A 25,186-nucleotide genomic window follows, 5' to 3' on the forward strand; every position below is an offset into this window, starting at 1 on the left:
ACCATTTAGTTGATCACCATTTAAGACCTGCGGTGAGAGTCTGGTAGTTGTGCAGAATGCTTGAACCAGTTTTAGTTTCTGTTTAACAAACATGTTCCAACCTTTAAGAGAGGAATGAACACTAATGAGTTCTCTTTGATTTCCTAGTTGTTTCTCCTAGGCTTCAATGAGATGAAATGGAGAGCAAATACAGATTTTGCTGAAGTCTCCTGCTTTTCAGGATTATCGAAAAAATCTGTTATTTTGATTTTCTGATATTTTGAAGAACATTTACACTGTTTTTGTCCATACAGCAGGAGTCAACATTTTATACCCCATCGTCTTTCATAGTATGGACAAAAAAGAAAGATTTTTTCTTTCTTGACATATAGAATAATGTAAATGTTTACGAAATATTCACTTTTGATGTGTTCCTTTCAAGGCAAGGCAAGTTTATTTATACAGCACATTTCATACACTATGGAAATTCAAAGTGCTTTACATAGAAAGGAATAAAAATAATCACACCATGGCAATTCAAAGTGCTTTGCATAGAAAATAAGCACGAAATAAAAGCAAGGGAAATTAAAACAGTTATAAAAGGAATTAAAAGAGATAAATGGTACAGTTATAAAATTAATTAGAGTAAAATGAATTAAAGTAGTAAAAAGATGATACATAGAATAAACTTCTCATCTGGCAAAACATCGGTGTATCTTATTTTGCATATAGTTTTACTCTTACATAGTGTCTGTGGTGTTTATTCAGCGCGCCTAAGAATTCCATTGGACGTCTCCGATGGACCCGATTTTTCCCTAAAATCGGACAGGAGAAGCTCTAGGACTGACTCACGGGGTGACCTCGGGTTCACTGCCCCATCAGTCCGCACCCCAAAAAAACCCTGTTTGTTCGGAAGCTCTAGGAATGGAGTCGATCCAGTCCGCACCCCACAGAACCTCGAGTTTAATTGACACATCAAACTCACTACTCCACAGACCCAGGTCATCAGCATTATTTAATCTTTCAATTTCCCCAATTAAGTGGTTTATGTTTCTCTCTTATCCAATTCTCAGTGCCATTTGAGTTCAGTTTAGAATCAAAAGGAAGAATACTGTGCAGTCAGTCGGACACACGGTGGATACAGTTATAAAAAGAATTAAAATAGATAAACTGGCAAAACACTGGTGTACCTTTTTTTATTTTTGTACAGCTGCTTGTTATACTGTGAGATTATCCCATGTGGATTGTACTGTGTCTGTGGTGATCTTTCGACGCGCCTAAAAAGTCTATTTGACGTCTTCAATAGACCCGATTTTTCCCTAAAATCAGACAGGATTAAAAAAAAAAAAATTCTTTGCCTTTGCGACGGAAGCATCACATTAGTACATCAATATTGGTGAAGTCCCACTGATCAAGACTCCAAAGTTTTGACTCATGACTCAATTGTCTCATTTGTGTCTATTTCTATATAGGTCAAATGTCCGAGGCAAAGTAATTTTGTTGTAGCGTAACCCCTGAGCTAAGAAAGAGTGACCTCTGAGCAAAAACATTCCTCTGGGAGTTCAAAACCCCTAAAAAATGCTTTAAAAATCACAAAGACAAAAAAACATTATGTCCAAGCCATTTGCAATACAAGGGCACAACCCACTCCCCTCAATCTGAATGGATTCAGATTAAAATATCCAGCCTCTGGGGAAGATAAGAACCACACCAGTTCTGAAATTACAATAAGAAACAGAGGCCCTCATAAACAAGCCACTCTGCTGGAGTGCACTAATTTAGCTGAAGTATGTGCTTGATTTGATCCCCTCTAACCCTGGATGCTTGCTACGGTTAAGAAACATTTCATCCACATGAACACAGGCCATGTGATTTGTGTGGGTTCACTCCACAAAACCCATGTGGTTGCTTTATTTTGAGGCCCATTTCTCTACCTTACCTAAATTATGCTTGCAACTTTTTGTCAGTTCCTCAAAGGAATAGTTCACCGAACAATGAATGTCATTCCAAATCTAAGTATTTCTTTCTTCTGCAGAACACAAAAGAAGATATTTTGAAGAATGTTAAGTCTAAACAACATTGGACCCCATTGGCTTTCATTGCATAGACAAAAAAAACCCAGACATTTTTCAAAATGTCTTCTTTTGTGTGTATATATATATATATATATATATATATATATATATATATATATATATGCTTGTGTAGATTTGATTTTATCAGACCATGCTGACTTTTTTTGAATGGGAAAAAACACTAAGACAAGTGAAACAGGCTTACCTTTTGGAGCCCAGAATTGTTCAGTGAGATCTCTCGCACAGATGCTCTCTTGATAGATATCCTGGTATCTCCATCAGGCAGTGGTCTGCCAGCCTGGGACCGATCCAGTCTACTGGAGGTACTCGGTGAGAGACAGCGGGTTGGTGCTATTCGCATGGGTTCATGCTTCTTTGGTCCTTTAGAGACATGCTGGACTGTGGAAGCCTGAGTCTTAATTGGCTCATAAGAGAACTCTGGTAGGATTGTGTGTTTTTGTATTGAAGGAGGTGGTGGGGGAGCAGTAATGGAATGGACTGCACATCTATGGAGGAACTCTGTCTGCATTTCATCCTGTAAAAGAAAAAAGAATAGATTGTTATCATAAGAAATAGTTTGTATGAAATAATGACATTTTTTAAATTTAGATAAATGGGTGTTTTGCTACGAGGTTGTAAAGGTGTTCTGATGATAGGGTAGTTACTAGATGGTTGCTTTTTAGCTCTAAAGGCCCGTTCACACCAAGAATGATAACTATGAAGGTAAATATAATGATAACTATATTAGCATCCACACCAACAAAAGATAATGCTCTGTTTATTCTAAGCGTGTGCTGCAGGTTTTTTGTCTGCCACTTTAAATGCTCGAGCTCTTTAAAGCGGAATGGATTCTGATTGCCTGTCAATGTTTTTATCGTTCATCAACTGGACAAAATAACGTTCTGAAAGTGATTCCAACGATATCGTTTCTCTGTGCTGTCATCGTTACAAGTGTGGTGTGGACTCTGCTATTATTATATATTTAAAACGATTTTTAGAACTAAATCTTTGTCATTATTATTATAGTTATCGTCCTTGGTGTGAATGGGCCTTATAGATGCAGTAAGGGATTTCTAAAAAACGCTGTTGAAAGTGGATTGGACAGAGCACCAAAAGACACTTGTAGCCAATCAGCAGTAAGGGGCGTGTCCACTCATGAGGGGGGAGGTACCTGTGCTGCATAGCGTGTTCGTGAATTTGGGGGTGGAGCTATCAAGTTAGGGGTGTGATCCTTTTGGGTAGGGGCGTGTTTGTTTTGGTGATTTCAAATATCAACAGCGTTTCTCAAAAATCTCTGGCTGCTCCTTTAAGACTTTATGAAATTACGGTCGTTTTTAATGTAAAAAAAATCAATGGGATTTTCTGCTCGTTTTCTCATCCACCAGGTAAAGAACATGTACTAGCACACCTGTCCTCAACAAACAACACGATCTGAGGTATTATTCATATCTGTTGCACAAAGGAAAAAAATATTCCAAAGTGTGTTTAAAATACATTTATTTCATACTAAGTATATCGTTTGAGACTTACTGATATAAATATTATAATTAAACTTTATTTGGAGTACCTCTTTATCGCACAATGCACATTTATTAATATTAAGCCTAAAATGTGTTTTAAAATCACTATTAGTATAGTATGATCTCTGTATAACATCAGTCTTTAAATGCAAGATATTTAAAGTGCACATGAAGTATACTTGCAATAGTTCCACTTTAGCACAATCAAATATACCTAAGTATATCTTTAGGTGGACTAAAGCACTATTTCCGGATAACTAAAGTGCATTAAGTACAAAATTAGTTCCAAATTTAGTAGACTTTAAGTATACCAATTTAGTTTTTCTAAAAGTACAATTGCAGGGTATTTATATTAAGTACATAAAATACTTTGCATAAAATAAATATATTTAATTTACATTTTAGTATATTTATTTTTCACTAGGGGAGTTATGCACTAAAGTTTGATCCTTAAGGCTTAATTTAAAATTAAAATAAATTCCCTCAGCAATCATCACTAGTTATGAAATATCAAGATGAATAACGGCACTCCGTTCGGTTATCTTCTTTCAGCCTGGGATATTAACACAAGGAAGGAAAGGCATTAATAAATCAAATTTCCCTCTAAAACTACAAATATCAATTTTAATAACAAACTTGTGATGGAGTCATAAAGAGAATGATGAAATCTCTTGCAAGCATCTCAGAGCCACGAACGCCAACGCTGTCACAGATGAAACGCATTAATAGCCACAAACGCAAGACAGTCTGGCGCGGGCGAAGTAACATCAGAGTTACCTGTAATTAATCAGGGCGACACTGTGCCCGGAAAGTTGTCAGTCTCTGCTCTGTTTTGGAACAGATAAGGTCTTTAAACTAGTGAGGCTTTGATCTACACTAATGGTCTTAAACAGCAAGCTTCACACTAATGATGACAACCTCACTAAAAGGGCACGGCCAGCCGAGCCATCAGATCAGCCTGAGTTTTTTGTCTTCTTTCTTTCCATCTTCATATCCCCTGGAGGGACCAGATTTAATATTTCGGTATTTATTTGGATAAAAAAAACAAAAAAACATCTCCTCTCACCATGAGTGGTGCTGACATTCAGTAAACACGCATCAGTCTGGTGCGGCCCTATATCTATTTGCAATGAATTTATTTAAGCTAGGCAGGTTATCTAAGAAAGTGAATGTTCTCAGGTTGTGTTTAGTGGTTATTAGGATGTGTTACAGATGAATTTCAAAATGTTACGCCTTCATCTATCTTCTTTTGACAACTCTGTGGCATTAATGGAAGTCATTAGGCGAATGTAATCACCTCTGCTTCCAGTGGAAATGATTTAATATCACACAGGTGCAAGTTATAGAGGTATAACATAAACATAATGTTCAGAATGTTCAAACAAATCATTTATTTATCATTTATTTTTTTCAACTCCCATTAGTAATAAGTAGACAAATGCAGACATCTGCTTTTCGGAAGATGAAAAACAAAGATTAAAATAAAAATCAAGGGTGGGAACGGAAGGGGAAATAAACAACAAATAAATCTGTCAGTGGTATCAATCAAAAATCTCTAATTAAGTGCAGCAGAACATATGTATGCCAAAGATGAGAATGATTTCCCAGGAGGAGACGAAACAGACTGCAAATAAATGAATGATGATCCTCTCAATGGACGCAGAACTGAGTAGGACGAGACCAAAAGCTTACTTAATTTTTTTGTAAAAAAATTTTTTTTTTTTTTACACAGTTTAGCTCTAATTATCAGTTGTGCAGCTCTGCTAGCCGCTCTTGTTAACCCAATAGAGTAAATACTCACATTACTTGAGCAACTTTCTGAATGTTTTGAAATCTGTTAATTCCATGTCAGAAGCAAGCTGTTAAATCAATTATTTTCAAAACCATAAATGTATTGCTGTTTCTGCATTTTAAATTATGTGTGTTGTCTATGTGTCCATACCTCTTCACTTTCACTACACTCGAAATCATCCTCCAGACGTGCATCTTTGCGCTCTCCTTCTGTTACCAGCTTGTGACCTTTAAGGCCAAAGGTCAAATCCTCAACAGGGTTGCTGCAAGCCTGATTCCGTCTGGCTGAGTGAGGGCATGAGGAGAAAGTGAAGACTTCCTCTTCGTATTCCTCGTCGCAGAGAGAGAGCTCGGTTTCTGTGTCACAAAGGTCAGCATCATCTGTAGTCAGCACACGCTCTGGAGGTGAAGCAGCACATGGAGGCTTGATGGCTGACCCAGATGTATCCGCACTAGAAGCACAGTCTGCAGAAATATGACAGGAAGATTTACAGGTAACATCACCATGTGTTGCAATTTTAAATGTGCTGTACTTTGTATGTGTTAGTATTCTGTTCTGAAATTCTGTCTGGCTTTACTTGGCTGATTTACAGGTCTTAGGCCTGTGCATCATCTAACAAAAAAAAAAGTGTAATTTACAGTAAAAATACATTTGAAACCCCTTTCAAGTGAAAATTTCACAAAGACGTTTCGTTATGTTGATAAATATATTGTTTGAAATTAAGACAAAAAGCATTTGGACACTTTCAAGATGTCAAACCAAGTATAATGCACTGAAAGTCATATATTTGTGGGACTTAAAGGGGTCGTCGGATGCCCGTTTTCCAAAAGTTGTTATGATTCTTTAGGGTCTTCATGTAAAATTTGTAACATACTTTGGTTAAAATTCTTTAATGGTTGTGTAAAACAACACCCTTTTACCTCCTTGAAAACAGCTCTGTTGACTGCGACCGTTTCAGTGCATGTCTCTTTAAATGATAATGAGCAACTGCTCACCCCACCCCTTTCTTCCATGGGGCATGTTGACACAAGACATGTAAAGTGCTGCCTTGGCAACCTGCCTTGTCAGACAGTACACAAATGGCTGAAGGAAATATGCTAATACGGGACAGTCCGTCAGAGGTCGTGGGCAGAGCATGAGCAATATGACATTTATTGCTCAGAAAATCCAAATGGCTTTATTATTGAGAGTGTTTATGCTTTTTGAAGATAAAAAAAAGGAGTGAATGGATTTTTTTCATTGTATGGTGGTTGTGTCCACACATTATGCAAACTCCATGTAAAAGTGAATTTTGCATCCGATGACCCCTTTATGCATTCAAATTTGTCCCAATACTTTTTAGACAATTGCATAGACTTATGAACTGAATAGAAGTGACAGAAAAGACGTCATTTAAAAAAAATCAAACAAATGCTTTTAAACTTTCTACTAATCAAAGAATCCTAAAGAAAGAAAAAAACAGTTTCCACAAATTCTAGACGGCACAACTGTTTTTAACATTGATAATAAGAAATGTTTCTTGAGCATATTAGAATGATTTCTAAAGGATCATGTGACACTGAAGACTGTAATTATGCTGAAAAATGCAGCTATTTAATCACAAGAGCATAACTTTATTATAAACACTTTATATACAAATTATATATACACTGCCTTTCAAGCGTTTGAGGTCGGTAAGATTTAAAAATATTTTTTTTTGTTGTAATCTTACTGACACCAGATGCTTGAAAGGCAGTGAATATATTATTCTTTTTTTATTTACAATTTCTTCGACAATAACAGTTAGAGGAAACAGAAAATCATTTGAGCATAGAGAATTTCCTTGTTTATTTAAGCGCAACCTTTCTGTAAAAAAAAGGCCAATTGAAAAAAATGGTGATAATGTTGAGAAAACAATTACTACTTGTTCCTCTTTTTTCCGTTGACTTACTGTCTCTATAAAGATCAATAATGGAGATCTAATTACTAAACATAATGTTTCGTCTTTCATTTTTTATACTTGGCACTCATGTTCCTCGCCTGCGTTCATTCTAATGAGCATATGCAAATAAGAGCAGAAACCTTGAAGATTGAGATAGATTCTACTACGCTTGCCAACTGTGTGCGAGAAGGAATTTATAGGATACGTCCAACCTCTTTCATTTGTTCTGGATTTTATAACTGCAGCATTATGCTTTAATTATGCCTTAAAATATACATAAATGGGGGAGATGCATTAAAATAATATTTTAAAGATGTGTATGGCAGGAATATACATGTGCGGTCCTAAGAGAATAAAGAGAAAATAGTATTAACTTGCCAGTGGGTGTGTGGGTTTGGGAATAGGGGAGAGAGTGTGTGTGTGGGGGGATACTTTCTGGCTTTCCCACTGACACAAAAACAGCATCATTAGTAGATAGGGAGCAATGGTACAGTAAGATCATAATTCAGACGGGCGATGTGTGCCTGTGGGGTCTGCATGCCCTCATACCAAAGAGAAGACACCCAGAGAGCAGGGAGCAAAAGACACCGCAGAGACCAAGTGATGAATTTGCTGTGTGAGTGTACAGAGCTTTGATCTACTTCAGCAAAATGCACAGCAGCAAAAAGTCTGACTAAACCGCTGTGAAGTTGTGTGAACTGTGAACCTGAGCTGTACTTTCTCGTACCTAGAGACAAGGACAAATAAAGGGTATCGAAAAGCCAAACAAATTGTTTTGCGCTTTAAATTACTCCGGTTGATGACTATCATCATCCACCACAAATGCACAGGCCATACGGATGACATTGCATTCATCTAATAGTCCACAAAACATTATGAGAAATGTAATGTCATATCACAGCAAATAAAAGTTTTTATTGCTTTTGTAGCTTCTACAAAAGAAGACTTCTCTGCTTTTTCATTTAAAGAGGACCTATTATGCTTGATTTTGTTTTTTGGGGTCTACTAGAATAGGTTTTCATTCTTGATTTTTCAAAAAACATTGTTGCAGTTCTTCTCTTCTTAGTCTGGCAGTAATGCTCTGTTTAGTATCGGTCTCTACGAAGCCCCTCCTTCCAAAAAGCACAGTGTTCTCTGATTGGTTGGCTGGAACATTGTGTTGTGATTAGTCAACAACTTCGGAACTACAATCGAGGCGTTTCAGGAATTTCAGAAACAGTGTTACTGATATAGAGAATAACTCCCTTTGGAGTGACTTTGTGCTTTGCAACTTTACAGACCTTTTTCATAACTCAAACGGCAACATTACACACTAAAAAGTTTGAAAATGTAAAAAAGCGTAATAGGACAACTTATCAACTTATTTTTCCTAAGATTCCTTATGAGATATAGAAACAAATGGGACAATTGTTGACATAGAGGTATAAAATTAATATAAAAATATAAAATTTATTAAAAATGTTATTAAAGGGGTGGTGGTGGCGCAATGGATAAGACACATGCCTTTGGTGTGAGAGACCCGGGTTCGAATCCACTGTGAGACACCAATGTGTCCCTGAGCAAGACACTTAACCCCTAGTTGCTCCAGAGGCGTGCGACCTCTGACATATATAGCAATTGTAAGTCGCTTTGGATAAAAGCGTCAGCTAAATGAATAAATGTAAATGTAAATGTAAATGTTTCTCAAATAATCTGTTTTTTTTACGAATTTGATGAGAAATGTTCACGTTTACATTGAAATCCGACTTCATTTGAAATCTTGGAAAAGATTCTGAGCACAGTTTGAGACTATTGAGACACTTTTGAAGGTCTAGCAGAGACTTATGACTTATCACTTAGGTCTTTGATACATCACTCCATTTTTGTCTCCATTTATTTTCATTGCTGTCTAAGAGTAACAACTGTGATACTGAGATTCAGCTCTAATGGGTTGTTGGCCTGTGTTTTGTTCTGTTTGTTTTGCTTACATGCATGGATCATAATGACGTTGTCAGCTAAACAAGATGAAATACGAAAACGGCAACATAATGGCCATGTCAGATAAAGTGATGTAAAGGCTCTATTAAGCTCTTCACAGAGTATCATTTCATCTAATTAAAGCATGCACGCTCACAGAGCACCTCTCAAGAGTTGCCTTCGCTCTTGCCATTCCAAGGGGTTTTGCATATTTCGATTCCTGGCACGTTTTTGAACAGGCTTATATTGTAATCACCTTTTCTAATTGCCCACGGTGCAAGCTTGCCTGAACCCCAGAGACTTCTTTCTGACCTACACAGTGTACTTAATGTCCCATTACCACTAATGAACTCTCTTTCCTCTGCTAAAGGGAAGTTAGAGTTAGACCTACTCCGCAGGAAAGGATTGTTAATGTGGAACAACTGCTCGTGTTCTCAGTGCTGGCATCAAGGCGGCTTCCAGAATCACTCATTTGGTATGTTTAGTTTGCAAGGCCTTTGGTACTTCAAGACAAGTAGAGCTGAACTCTGAGAGATCAGGATGGCTGTACAGATCTAGTTTTAGAAACATTTAGTAGTTGTACATGTTTAATTTACATTTAGATTGATCTAAATTGTTCACAAACTATTCCATAATTGGAGTTGTATTAATGTAAAACTACATTTGTACATTATCTGTGCATTAAAGCTAGGGTAGGAAATGTTTTTCATAATCACTTTTTGTTATACTGGGTGTAACTCTCTTCAAATCCTGATAGCAATTAATAATAGAAGTGGTCTCATCTGTTTTGAAGGAGGTGTGACTTTGGAGGGCGCTCTGAAGAGAGGATGGGATCTATGCTTTCAAAGCTATTGCTAGCCTCTCCGAAATTGCCTACCCTACATTTAGAAAATGTGAATGATGCCTTCCTGTGCAAAAATCACCATCACAATGGGTGGGTGTCTGGGCATAACAATGTGTTATTAAGGGTGTTCTGTGCAATTGTCAGGGTGTTGCTAGTTAATTTCTGTGGTTTTCTGGGTGGTTGATTGCTATGTGGATGTTTAAAGGCTTACAAGTCTATATTTTCTTTCACCCATTTTATCACCCATCAGGTGAAAATCATATGTCTGATCACTTAACAATTAAATTAATCATTTTAAAAGCAGAGCACCTCTCCTAAACAAGCCACACAACTGAGGTTGTGTGGCTTGTTAAGGAGAGGTGCTCTACTATAACATGTAACATGTAAGGAACATAATTACTCACCTTGCAGAACTGGATCGGTTAATTCATCTTCCACTGTTAAATCAGAGCCCAGAGTTTGAAGTGAGGATAATGCAATTTTTCCTTGAAGCTCAGGTCCCTTTGGGTTCAGGCTAATTTTGCCACCTTCTTTATCTTAGGGAGTACATATGAGACTAAAATAAAATCCAATGACTTTGTAGTAGCAGCAGACTTCAAAAGTCAACAAGGAATTATATTCAAGAGAACACTTGGGGAGGGTCTGTCTGATTAACATTTCTAAAAATAAAAAAAGTGCTAATTTTGATTGCCAAATGCAAAACATCAATACTGAAAAACATAAAAAGTGCTCTTTTAAACAAAGAATATTTAAAGGCCACAAGAACATAATAAAAGCTGAGTGACCTAACATCTTACAAAAAAGTTTGGGGTGAGTTCACTTTTTAAATTCACATTATTTTGATCAAATGTGTCAGTAAAGACATTTATAATGTTGCAAATGATTTATATTTCAAATAAATGCTGTCCTTTTGAACTTTCTATTCATCAAAGAATCCTGAAAAAATGTATCATGGTGTTCAGGATTTCGTCCCAACCCCACACATCTGAATGGTGGTAGCTCCAACAGACTCGGTATATAATATACTTAAAGTCACCTGTGTTGGATTTTTCTCTCCTTGCATTGTGAATTCTCTGTGGTATCCTAGATCCCATTCTCTCAGCGGACGGCCTTTCAAGTGGAGGTCGTGGCTGAACATTTTCAGCTCGGCCTATATTTGGAAACATAATATAATAGTACAAAAATGATTGCTTTCCCCAGACTACATCAACTCATCTATCATTACTAAAATCTAATCTCTGAACTAAAATTTTCATTACTCTCACTAGGTCTTAGATGTTATGTGTCAAGAAAATAAATAAATATGTATTTGCCTAATGGTGTGTTGAGGCTCAATTCAGACTTGGATCTTTCTTCTTTCCTATTTGCAGATGTGCTGCTCTTCCTGGCGGTGAGCGGAGGAGGTCCGATAACTTTTGAACCAAAAGCAATATGGGAGAAATCCTGGGTTGTAGGACACCTTGTGATGGATGCCTTGACGCCACGTGTCTCTTCTAGAAAACAGACATGCACAAAACGCTTACCAAATCCTAGCTGATATACTTAACCCTATAGCCCAGGCAAATTCTAAGGCCTCTAAATTATCATATATATATATATATATTCTTGCATTAAAGTTATTCTTATGTTTACTTTATTAAAAAGAAAAATCATTAAAATGTGAGTATCAAATATAATACATCAGGCTTTTGAGGAATGTTTATTTTGTACATCATTGTATTGCACTGCATTATATGTTCAGCCCCTACAACTAAAAACTACAGAGCTTTGATCATAAAACTAAGCATTTAAATCATCTTACTAAGACGTATTATTGGGAGATATAGAATGACAACTTATATTTATATTCATTTTATGTAAGTAGTCTTTTATACTGTTAGAAATCATTGATTTACATTGATTTACAGAATTTGATTTTAATTTTTTCCATATAAATATCAACAACTGCACTAAACTGTATATTAAATTGCATATAAAATTGAGGTGTTTTTTTCCTCCTCGAGTATGACCTCCAAATTCTCACAATAGCATAATATATGAGCCATAAAAGCCTGATGTATCAGATATAATACTCAATGTTTTTTTTTTACACTATTAAAATATTATGTCTAAAGGTTCAATAATTTTTCAATTTCGAATTTTTTTTTTTTTCTGACTATAACCCCATGTGTCAGGCTTTATCCCTTATATGTCTGCTAAAAATCAACCATAAAATCAGAATAAAATAAAAGCATCTATGGTTCTTGTCTATGTAAAGTTATTACTTAACTTCTAATAACTCAAGTAAAATTTCTATAGGTGGATTGTTTCAACCCAAATTAACCCCTGAGTATTCTAACATCTGCCATTCAAGCAAAGTGACGATGTATTAAAATAGTTAATGTAATATTGTTTGTATTTAAACTAACAACAGCTCGGCATTCTCTATGACAATACGACTGCTTTCATATTCATAATCCTTGTAATTGTGAGGCCCTTGCCATCTGTTGGTTTGGAATTGGCATATTTTCAATTGTTATTTAGTGCAACGCTGCAAGAAAAAGCAGTGTTAAGGTCATGGCAACCTGGCAGCAAAACACAAAATACTGCCATTTGTCATTTCAGCATAACAGCCAGCTCAGGATCCAAAGCTGTGAGCCACAACTACACGGTTTCATACTAGGCCCACGGTGTTTTGATACATTGTTGCTAGGTGATAAAACAGGGAAAAAATTATTAATGTAGAACTAGAGATTGCGGTATTTGTATATGTGGAAACATTTTATATGATTTCATTACAGTCCCACACCTCTTGTCAGTTGACCTCTTGTTAATATCTTGCTAGGGCATTATTTGATTCTTTTTCTAGAATCTAAAGGTGAGATGACAGCAGTCTGGCACTGTGATGTGAGGCTAACAGATGTCTGGATAAATAAAAACCCTAAGAACAGCTATGAAGGTCTCACTGGGCTGGCAGAGTGGACAGGTATGTGACTAAAGAGAGATGATTAGAGCTCTCTTGGCAAGAGGTGTCTCTTGTCAGCAAACTAACAGACAGCAAATAGCAGGAGAGTTCTGCAGAGGGGACTGACCTTCTGTTTAGCAAAGAACAGGAGAAAAGCACAACACTTTATGACTCAGTTGAGTTAAAGACTCAAAAAGAAATGCATAGAAACTTAGCAAAGAAGGGAAATTACATTGAAAGATGGAGTATTTGCATGTGGAACTGACCAGTATCTGAATTCGCAGGTCCTCCCTTTAAATCAGTCTGTCCCAGTGTCTTCATGTTCACCAGCTGAACAACATGCTGAACTTCACTAGGAAACTGACAGTTCCTGGGAATCTCCTCTTTTGGACCATTTCCTATTTCTAAACCTAAACCTAGAGTAAAATACAAAAAGTAAATGTTTTTAGGCAATGAGAAAGCCATTTTGCAAAGATATTTAATGTCAAAAGGTAAGGCATTTGGCACTTTCCATGAATTTTTTATCTTTTTCAAGAAAGGGTCAGTGAAAAGGTGCTTAACTTTAAGACTTTCAACCAAGGTCAAAGAATACATTATTTAAGCTTTTTGTATTTTCTGTGAGGTTTGCCGTTTTTGCAACACTGTTGTCAGTGTTTTTTGTGAATATGAATACAGTTTAATTGAGTTTTTTTGTGAAAAATAAGTATTAATTAATATTTTAACATTATTAACATTGACTGTATAATTAATATTAAGCATTAATATAACATATAATAAAAATAATTATTTTAAATATACAAAATGTATTTATTTATAGCCTACATTAAATTATTCACTAGTGACTAACTAGTTTGCTATTTTGTTATTGCTAAACGTATTTATCATAAATTCCAGAATAAAATGCTTGTCATATGTCAAAAATGTCACAAATATGTTTTTTTTTTTCTCTATAACTACAGGTTTGAATGGGTGTGCTTAACAAATGCAGTCAATAATGCAATCTTTGAGAAAATGGAATGATATTTTTTTTATTTGCCATGCTGCAAAAACTGATTTATTTTCGTAGGAGGAAGTTTATGGATTTTTCTTTTTTTTTTTTGTAATAGGAGGAAAGTCATGCAGCAACAGGTTTGCAAACAAAATGTAGGACACATGCTAAACATTACATTTAACATTAGATTTTGTGCTCTTTGTGCTCTAATTAAAGTAATGGTACACCATTACCCTATTAATGGAAAGTGCCAATTAACACAATTTACTTTAAAGAGGACCTATTATGCCCCTTTTCAATGTCTTGATTTTGTCTTTTGGAGTTAGGAGTAGAATAGGTTCTGAATACCTAGAATACGTTTTCAAGTTTGATTTCTCAAAAAAACATATTTTTCACATATTTCACAGTATTGCACCACCTCTCTTTCCAGTCTGTCAGTAACGCTCAGTTTAGTTCTGTCAGGAGGACCACTATCGTCAAAGATGATTGACAATTAGCATACGATTTGGTGGTGTGGTTCTGCTCTGGGCAAGAACTCTCCAACCATCCATGCAGCCTATAGCATAGAAAAGAACAGGGAGTGCACTGCAGGGCAAATGGCTGGAGCTTACGTGTAGCTAGCAAATGTAATGTGGGCCTAATGGGTGGAGCTAGAATATCCAACCACACCCTAACCCTTCCCACAACTCTATCCCTCCACCCCCTTAGAGCTCCAGAGAGGAGGAGCTGGACATCATTTGACTCTGCAGTGAGTACCAATTGAGTGCAGCAATAACTCCCTTTGGCCGCATGTCCACCAAAGCGTTTTTAGCCAGCTGAAACTGCTAGATGCTCAGCTGACACCGCCTAGCTGTGGGTGCTTGAGAGCATTTTCTCTTTTTTTTTTTTTAGTTGAGACGCTTTGCTTGCTATGATACGGAATATCCACGGAAGTGTTACTAGTATCTCATCTCACAGATAGTTTGTTTCTGTATTGTTTCTATTTTAAAATGTAGATACAATGTTAAGTATTTGTTCTGACTCTTTTTTCCGTTATTATGCTTGTTGTTGTCATCTGCTGACGCTGTACAAGCAGAATGTGGCGGTGTGGTATTTGTCCCGCCCCTCCTCCACTGTGATTGGACGGCTGGGTAAAAAGTGACAGTGTCAGTGATGAGCGATGCGTTTTACCCGAAGTTGAACATTCTTCAACTCTCGGCGCCGGTAAAAAAATAGAAATAGACGCTCAGCGCCTCCATACGCTCCTGCCTATTTAAAAATGCGACCCTCCCATTGAAAATAATTGGAAAAATGCGCTAGACACGGGGAAAAAACACTTTGGTGGAGACACAGACTAAAAATGGTTGCCCACTGAAGCTAAGCAGGGTTGAGCCTGCCTGGTCAGTACCTGAATGTGAGACCTCCTGGGAAAACCAGGTTGCTGCTGGAAGAGGTGTTAGTGGGGCCAATAGGGGGCGCTCACCCTGTGGTCTGTATGGGTCCTAACCCCCCAGTATAGTGATGGGGACACTGTACTGTAACAAGCACGGTCCTTCGGATGAAACGTTAAACTGAGGTATTGACTCTCTGTGGTCATAAAAAAAATTCCCAGGATGTTAAAATTTGCCCATTGGCCTTTGTCGATCATCATGGCCTCCTAATCATCCCCATATTGACTGATTGGCTTCATCACTCTCTGTCTGCTCTCCACAACTAAGCGGGGTGTGTGGTTGGTGTTCTGGCGCAATATGCTGTTGCCTCATCCAGGTGGATGCTGAGCATTGGTGGTGGTTGAGGACATTCCCCCCTTCCATATGTAAAGCGTTTTGAGTACCCAGAAAAGAGCTATATAAATATAACAAATTATTATTATAAATTAGTCTGATCGAAGAGGAATATCAGAAGGCCAAGTCCTGTCTGGACGGGAGGAGGAGCTGGGGATTGATGAGGGTAAATAGGGTAATTAAAGCTGCTGATAATACTGAATGGAACTTATATAGGGATGCAAGGCGTTGTATTCCTATAGGTGGACGACGTGTATCATCTAAGGGTGTACTCACACTAGCCAGTTTGAACCGTGCCCGGGTGCGTTTGACCACCAAAGCGCGGTTCGTTTGACTAGTGTGAGTGCTCCGAACCGTGCCCGGGCGCGGCTCGATTAGCCGGCCCTGGCCCGCTTGGAAGAGGTGGGCCAGAGCACGGTTCAGTTGGACTCGGGTGCGGTTCGCATGCAGTGTGAGCGCTAACCGTGCTGGACTCCATTGTGTTCAGTGAGAGCGCCGCTCTTCCTGTTTATCCCGAAACCGTCGCACCATAATGAAGTAAGCGTGCTCCGGCACGAATGCTGAAACCCTATGTGAGTGCAGGCCAGAGGGGGAGTGGGGAGGGGGGACAATCGTACTCGGGCCCGGTTCATGGCAACCGTGCCTAGTGTGAGTACACCCTAAGAGTCTGCTGATGCGAGCTTGACTGCCAGAACCGATGCTAGGCTTGATTTCCTGTCTCTATGAAGCCCCTCCTTCCAAAAAGCGCAATGTGCTCCGATTGGTTGGCTGGACCAGTGTGTTGTGATTGGTCAAGCGCTTCAAGTATGTTTCGGAAATGTCACGTCCCTTACCATAACTGTGAGTTTCAACACACCACTAACTAACTCCCTTGGGTGGGAATTATTTAAATAAGGAATATTGTGACGTGTACGTTTCCAGAAGAAAACTGAAGACTACAATCGAGGCGTTTCAGGAAGTTCAGAAACAGTGCTTACTTATATTAAGAATAGCTCCCTTTGGAGTGACTTTGTGCTTTGTGACTTTGTGCTTTGTAACTTTGCACACCTTTTTCATGCTCAAACAGCAACATTACACATTAAAGAAAGTTGAAAATGTAAAAAAATAAAAAAAAGCATAATACGAACACTTTAAAAATCAGGCTACAAAATGGTATCCATCAAGTAAAGCTTTCCCCAACCTCCATCTACGCAGTCTGCTGGTTCATTCTTCATCGTGAAGATGCGGCGAACTTTACAGCAGGCGGAGATGATGATGCCATCCAGAGACAGGAAGCGCTTCCCTCTGAATATCTCAGTGGTGAGGGAGTCCAGATCGATACACAGATTACACCACTGCACACAGACAGTAGTACCTTATCATACCAGCTCCAGAACATTTTTTACAGGTCATTTTTTGGTCATGTTACAAAGTATCTCACAGAGCTAAGACAGAATGATCTGACTGCTCATTTGCAGATAGTCGTGGAGAATGTAGCAGCGCATAATGTTCTTCAGGACTTACAGTATTTCGTTTGAGGCACGTTAGAGGTATTCTCGCATGCAACGGGGTTGCTGAGAGCTCTTTATGAACTGTCGACAAGTAGAGTCTTCTCTTTAGGTGCTCTTCATCAGTCACTCTAGAAGACAGCGTTACAAAGTTAACTAAATAGCTTGCTCTGTGAAGCAGATGGAAAGATCTTTAATCATTTTCTCATGTGTGTTTGAACAAGAATGTGTAGGAGTGGTATCTGCATGCCTGAAAGTGTGAATTAATTCACTCTCCATGGTAATAAACCCTGAATTTTAACTATATCATAGCAGCGCAACAAGAAGATTGTTTTCAGTAGCTTGAAGATAGATGTCGGATTAACCTGTTAACAATAACACTACATTTTTAATTAATTTTTAAAAAGAAACACTTACAGAAACTCCGTGGAAAAGTCTTTTCCCAAAGGAATGTTGACCTGTAGAATCAGAAACTTCTGAATCAGACCAACTATAGGAACAAGAAACATGAGATTTTAAGATATAAAAGAGATACGCACAAAGAGACAAATATAATTGGTGATTCAACAATAATCAATCCCTATATGACAATACGGTAACACTTGGCATTATTAAACTGATCTTTTTGTTGCAATGAGAAAGCAATGTTGTGAAGATGCTTAAGTACAGTAACAGATCTAGGCTAAAACTTCAAAAATAGAATTTGGCACTTTTAACAAAGGTGCAATATATTATGTAAGCTTTTGTATTTTCTGTGAGGTTTGCCTTTTTTTTCTTTTCTTTTTTTTTACGAATGTTTGAATACAGTTTAACTTAGACCTAGCCTTACTATAATAGAATACTTAAGTAATCTTTAAAATTAATCTAAGCCCTAAAGCTGGCCATTCGTTAGCTATAAATGTAAAATGTACGTGCAAATGTAAATCTGAAATGTAATCTAAATGTAAATCTGATTTATTCTGATTTTGACAGCACTTACGAGCCATCTTGCTATCCTTAGGTAACTGCATCTTGTGTGTTTGACTGCTGCCTTCAAGACTGTATACAAAGCCCTTCACTTCTTTATCAAACACCTGTTAACAAAGAGAAGATTAAAATAAGACAGATGCTTCAAATAATCCTCCTCAGTAGTATTACTGTATGTACCCACGATATCTCAATATATACAGTAGGCTATATATATAAAAACATAAAAGCAATGCATGGACTTTTTGCAGATACCGCTGTTTTAAAGTTACAAGGGTTTGTGCAGGTTTCTCTGGTATGGTATTATTTTAGTTCTTCTTTTTGCTGCTACTCGTGGTATGTTTCAAGTAGAAGAGAATGTAAAATAATAGCCATCATCCAATTCAAGAGATAATTTACAGGGCAGATTCTGCAACGCAAACTGTGTTTCTATGAATGTGTGTCCCTTTTTACTCCACTGAATAAGGTTTTTATTAATTTATTCCAAGGTTTTTCTTTTCTTTTTTATGTTTATTTTTGAAGGCCAGTTTCTTTATATGGACATGCCTTATAGTCTTGGCTAATTGCCTAGGGGGAAAAAAGATTAGTTCTTTGAACACATGCTGACCTTGTGACAACATGCCCCCATTACTATGAGTTAAGTTGTCAAAATTGGAGGCCATCATTACATTGCTTATATTGTAGGCTTTTAAGCTTAATTTAGATTTAAACGATTATGAAACACAGCAAAATATGATGATGCTAAAAAATATATTGAAAAATATTGTAGGCTATATATTTTCTATGACAAAACCTAAACCTAAATTTTCTTTTCATTATGGCAAAATCTGTCATTACTGAAACATACGTACTTTAGTTATTGGAGATTTTCTGCCATATAGTTTCCATTTTGCCACAGGATATTTTCCTTGTGCACTGAAGATGTCAACCGTGAGACCACCCTACACACACACACACACACACACACAATGAAAAGCATTGAAAAGAATTGCAGAATACAGCATAGAACTACAGTTCAGTGCCCACTCACATTACCTGATAATCGTTTCTAAACATGCTGCCAAAAGATTGAATTGTGAAGGTTGCTTTATTATGTCCTCTTCGAGACAAACAAAAGCTGAGTCATAACCACTGCAGAACAATGACGGTTCTATAGAACTAATATCAGCTAGCAGTCGCCTTCATAATGGTAACTATCAGACTCGCGCACAACACATTTTGACCACATTCACCCAGCAGAACGAAACGCAGTGTTAAAAATTCTCGGTTCGTTTAGTCATTTAGGCTGTTAGAGCGCTTTAATAATAAAACACTTAAGTTGGTTAGCTGATTAGCTAATACACACACAGGCAAGTGCAGCGGCAGGTCGTTTCCATGTCAACGGGACGCTGTCACCGTTGCACTCTGGAATAAATAGAGAATGGATTTATGCAAAATGTGAATTTGAATATTACGGAAATAGAATTGAAATAGAATTAGATTCTAAGCGATTAATATAATTGCTACGTGTAGTTTTATTAATACATTTCATTGTTTTAGTATGAACTGTGCATATTAATTCATAACATTTATATAGCCCTTTTCTCGACACTCAAAATGCTAGAAGGGGGAGATCTCCTCAATCACCAATTATATATTTATATTAATTAACTTGATTTTACCTGAACATTCTCTATGTCATGTTGAATATGCCTCTCTTTACTCATGGAGAATGTCTTAATATTGTAGACACAGAAAGTTGACTAGTGAAGTTTGAATGACAGTGCAATTGCATGTGTTAGAAATAACATCTTCCCCAAAGTCTTGCAACACCTTAGACCTACTGCTTTAAGTGCATTGTGAATCATTCATCATCGTTGAATGGTGAATGTCAAATGCATGCGTTTTTTGTAAGTCAGAGATTAAACTTTCAGTATTTTACCCTGTGACTATGGAGACTGGCATCAACAGAGAATTAGTATTCATTGTGCAATGTGCAAAAGAAAGAAAGAAAGAAAGAAAGAAATATTATCTGTTAGGTTCCTATCCATGATAATTTAGAGAGAGAAGCGTGTCTTGCGTTTGTGTGTGACAAAGGTTTAACTTTGAGCAGATGGTGGGTCTTTACATGCATTTCAATACTAATGATGCAGCAACTGCAAACTGCTCCCCAAATTGGATTTTGGACAGTTTTTAATAAGCCTATTACTAAGCAATGTAAATTAAGGCCATTGTCACTGAAGGTCAAATATGTAATTTGATGGCAGCTTGAAACATACCTGAATAGACACCCTACAATCAATAAGCTAACAACACTATTCGAAACCACAAAGAGTGCCACTTCATTGTGAATGTAGGCAATCTGTTGAATACTGAAAATTATTACAGCATTTTTTTGTAATTACCTATAGGTAATAGGTGACCACTGAGCTGTCATTTCCTATAAGAATAGCCTTATTTAGGCCTATGGATGCAAACATACATTTACATAATTTTTCTGGCTTAATACATTTGCAGAGTTCATTCTCAGATTTTTTATTGAGTGCCTTTAAACAATTCACTTAGAATGAATGTTGTTCCTGATGTTAATTTATTTCAGCATGTAAATGAAACATTGCGCACTGACTGAATTATCAGTTTGTTTTGGTGTGGATGTTTAAATAATGTTGAGTTGTGCATTCTGTTATGCGTTTTGCATATTGATTAGAAAGCTTTTTTTTTTTTTTATAAAAAAAATCTCATAATTTAAATAACTCCATAAAAATAACTTGGCCTTTTTAACAAATTCATGCCTTTAGCATTTAATTAAGCTATTTTTAATAAGCAGTTACAAGAAGAACTGTCTGCTGTGCAGAAATCGTTCATTATTATCATTGCTATATATTAATATCTATAGGAATGTAAAGGCCAACCCCCAGAGAGCACTGAGGCTTACATTTACTCAGTGTAAGGTTGATTTTAATACTCAGATAAAGCTGATATGTTTCTATGGTTATCTGAAGGCCAAAATTTAACTTGGTTTTTATCGGTTGTAATCTATTAATATATTATTTTCAGTACAAAATGACCTTTTAACAAATTAAGTCTATTTGATTCAGTTAGTCAAGCACATTCTCAATTTTTCATCAGTAATCTCATTCACTGTATGGTGCATTATTTTGCATTGAAGTGTCTGTTGTTTCAGTTTTGAATCAAGTTAAACATGTCAAGTCAAGTCACCTTTATTTACAATACAGATTGTATCAAAGCAGCTTCACAGTGATAACATTAAAATAATACAACAAAGTTTGGATGGGTCCAGGCGCAGGTCCACCATCTGATCTGGATACGGCCCGGATCCAGCTGATTTCAGTAAACCTCGGAATAAACAGAAAGACTAACATTAGCGTAGATGCTATTCTTCTTATGATGTAACGAGTACATCAGGTGTTATGGGAAGCGTCCCCGGTTCCGGCTGACCTAATCTATGCAGCCTAATAATCAATTAACTGATTTGAATAATAGAAATATAATGTTCTATATAATGCCAGGTAAAAAGAGATGCGTTTTTAGTCTAGATTTAAACTGACAGAGTGTGTCTGCTTCCCGGACAATAACTTCCGCCAGCAGTGGATTTTGATATTCTGGGTGTTATCAACTGGCCGAAATTTTGAGATTGCAGTGGACGTGAAGGACTCTAATGCGTTAAGAGCTCGCTCAAGTACTGGGGAGCAAAACCATTTAGTGCTTTGTAAGTAGTGAGCAATATAAAAAAATTTATACAATGTTTAATAGGGAGCCAATGCAGTGTTGACAGAACGGGGCTAATATGGTCATACTTCCTGGTTCTGGTAAGAACTCTGGCTGCTGCGTTTTGGACCAACTGGACTTTGTTTATTATGCGTGCAGGGCAACCACCTAGTAGAGCATTACAATTACCTATCCTTGAGGTCATGAACGCATGAACTAACTGTTCCGCATTTTTCATTGAAAGCATATGTCGTAATTTAGATATATTTTTAAGATGGAAGAATGTAGTTTTACAGATGCTAGAAATGTGGTTTTCAAATGAAAGATTGGTATCAAAGAGCACAGGTTCCTAATCGATGACGAAGACTTGACAGAGCACCCATCAATTGTTAGACAGTATTCTGTGTTAATACGTGCAGAGGTTTTTTTGCCCAATATTTAGAAGCTCTGTTTTTTCAGAATTAAATAGTAGGAAATTACTAGCAACCAAATATTTATATCAGCTTTGCATTCCGTTCATTTTGTGAATTGATGCATTTCGTCGGGCGCGAAGAAATATAGAGCTTAGTATCATCAGCATAACAGTGAAAACTAATGCCATGCTTCCTAATGATATCTCCCAAGGGTAGCATGTACAGAGTGAACAGCAACGGTCCTAGTACTGAGCCTTGTGGTACTCCATTGAACTTTTGATCGATATGACATCTCTTCATTTACTGCTACAAACTGATAACGGTCAGATAAGTATGATTTAAACCATGTTAGTGCAATTCCACTAATGCCAACATCATTTTCGAGTCTATTCAAAAGAATGTTGTGGTCAATGGTATCAAATGCAGCACTAAGATCCAGTAATACTAATAGAAAGATACAACCACGATCGGATGATAAGAGTAAATCATTTGTGACTCTAATGAGAGCTGTCTCAGTACTATGGTACGGTCTAAATCCTGACTGAAAATCTTTGCAGATATCATTTCTTTCTGAAAAGGAACATAGTTGTGAGGATACCGCCTTTTCTAGTATCTTTGACAGAAAAGGTCAATTCGAGATCGGCCTGTATTGACTAATTCTGTAGGATCAAGTTGCGTTTTTTTTAATGAGAGGTTTAATAGCCAGCTTAAAAGTTTTCGGTACATATAGTGACAAAGATGAATTAATGATATTAAGAAGAGGATCTATGACTTCTGGAAGCATCTCTTTCAATAACTTAGTCGGCATAGGGTCTAACCCAACGCTATCTCACGACCAATTCGTACGAATTCGTACGAATGATAAAAAGTTGGCTAATTCGTATTCGTACGACCTCACTCGTACGAATTTGTACGATTTGTCTAAACCCACGTGATGGGTAGGTTTAGGGGCGGGGTCAGGGGTAGGTCATTCGTATGAATTCATGCGATTTGGCAAATTCGTAAAATATGTACGATTTTGCAAAAATCGTACTAATTCGTACGAGTCAGGTCGTATGAATTCGTACGAATAAGCCACCTCGTAGAATTTGAACGTTTTCCCGTGAGATCGGGTTGGTCTAACATACATGTTGTTGATTTAGATGAATTAATGCGTTTAGACAATTCTTCCTCTCCTATAGCAATGATGAATGAATTAAATTTTTCCTCAGGGAGACTACAATGCACTGCCTGATGCAATACTGTAGAAGACGGTTGCATAGTTATAATTTTCTCTCTAATATTATCAATCTTGTAAGAAAATAAGTTCATAAAGTCATTACTGCTGTGCTGTTTGGAAACGTCTGGTGTTGAATCTTTATTTTTTGTTAATTTAGCCACTGTTTCGAATAAATACCTAGGGTTGTGTTTGTTTTCTTCTAAAAGTGTTGAAAAATAAGCAGATCTAGCAGTTTTTAAGGCCTTTCTGTACGCAATCGTGCTCCCTCTCCATGAAGTCCGAAAAACGTATAATTTTGTTTTCTTCTAGCTACACTCCATTTTTCTGTCTGCTCTCTTAAGGGCCTGAGTGTGCTCGTTACCACGGCGTTGGACTATTTCCTTTAATATTCTTTAAGCGCAATGGAGCAACTGTGTCTAAAGTGCTGGAAAAGAGAGAGTCAATCATTTCTGTTGCAACATCGAGTTCTTCTAAGCTATCTGGGATGCTGACGAGATGAAACTGATCAGGAAGATTATTTATAAAGCAATCTTTAGTGGCAGAAGTGATAGTTCTTCCATATTTATAACACAGAGTCGACTTTGCAACCTTGGCTAAATTAAGTTAAATAATGATCTGAGATGTCATCGCTCTGCTGCAGAATTTCAACGGCATCAACACTGATTCTGTGTGATAATATTATTATGACAATGAGTAGGTCCTGACACGTGTTGTATAAATCTGTATGGTGCATGTCGCTCAAGGTTCAGGTTGCTGCATGCGATAACTATACATTTCCCTTTATTTGACTATAATATATTGTCTTTGCAGTGGAGAATGGCCTCAGCAATTAACTTATTAACATAGTCTTTGTAACCATCATTTCACTGACATGGATCCATGAAGATTTCTTTGTGTGGCAATAGCTTGACAACTTTTCCATGTAACAGTTTTTTTTTTTTTTCAAGTAAACCAATTATAGAGAAAATAATTGTGATGTAAAACTATTCTAGAATGTCCGTCCCTTGGTGTTGTGCAGAGACTGAGAGTAAGTTTTTCACTCTCTGCAATACACATGTAAACAAGCTGCTAATAAACTGCAAATTATTCACAGACAGTAAGGCAAATTCACAGGAGAGTGGCTCAACAGGGAATCAAGCGTCTTTGAACAATTAATCACTGTCTCGTTTTTCTGACTGAGGTGTAAATGTTCCCTCTAATTAAATGATGAAAAAATACTTCTGGCTACTGTTCCTGATGACCTATACATGGAAAACAATAAATTAAACTTTTACAGTACATTTTTCTTACAAATCTAAAATTGTATTCAGAATTACATGCCATGGTTTCCAATTTCTTAAGTCTGCGCTGGTACGTAGCCTACACATTAACATAGTGCCGGTAGGTGTCAGCAAAGGACTGCGTTTTTGAATGAATCATTAAATAAAACATTCAACCGATTCGATTCGCTCCCAAACGCTGAATCTCTCAGGAACGAAGCATAGGGAACGAAGCCCTGTTGATGAGTGATTCCTAGAATCATTCACTCAACCGATTAATTCAAAAACAAGTTCATTCAGAATCAAAACACCATACTTTGTGTGTTGCTTGGTGGCGGTTTATTCTGCT

General features: G+C 37.0%; 1 protein-coding gene across 2 annotated transcripts in view; it reads right to left on the reverse strand.

Moving 5' to 3' along the window:
- The window catches only part of cfap20dc (CFAP20 domain containing), a 37,476-nt gene that overhangs the window by 5,928 nt on the left and 6,362 nt on the right, over positions 1-25,186 (reverse strand). Inside the window, exons 1-12 of one of the 2 annotated variants that reach the window (XM_082190180.1) lie at positions 19,274-19,608; positions 19,090-19,179; positions 18,252-18,345; positions 17,690-17,762; positions 17,289-17,403; positions 16,966-17,119; positions 13,298-13,447; positions 11,401-11,580; positions 11,124-11,237; positions 10,492-10,623; positions 5,517-5,830; positions 2,260-2,589 (exon numbers count right to left, since the gene is read on the reverse strand). In XM_082190180.1, coding sequence (XP_082046306.1) covers positions 2,260-2,589; positions 5,517-5,830; positions 10,492-10,623; positions 11,124-11,237; positions 11,401-11,580; positions 13,298-13,447; positions 16,966-17,119; positions 17,289-17,403; positions 17,690-17,762; positions 18,252-18,345; positions 19,090-19,179; positions 19,274-19,294 — 1,767 coding nt within the window. In that variant the 5' untranslated portion in view covers positions 19,295-19,608. Of the gene's footprint in view, positions 1-2,259; positions 2,590-5,516; positions 5,831-10,491; positions 10,624-11,123; positions 11,238-11,400; positions 11,581-13,297; positions 13,448-16,965; positions 17,120-17,288; positions 17,404-17,689; positions 17,763-18,251; positions 18,346-19,089; positions 19,180-19,273; positions 19,609-25,186 lie in introns of those variants that run through there. The other variant, XM_082190181.1, reaches the window with a different exon arrangement.

This window comes from Leuciscus leuciscus (genome assembly GCF_965113295.1).
Source record: "Leuciscus leuciscus genome assembly, chromosome: 14".
Classification (NCBI taxonomy): domain Eukaryota; kingdom Metazoa; phylum Chordata; class Actinopteri; order Cypriniformes; family Leuciscidae; genus Leuciscus; species Leuciscus leuciscus.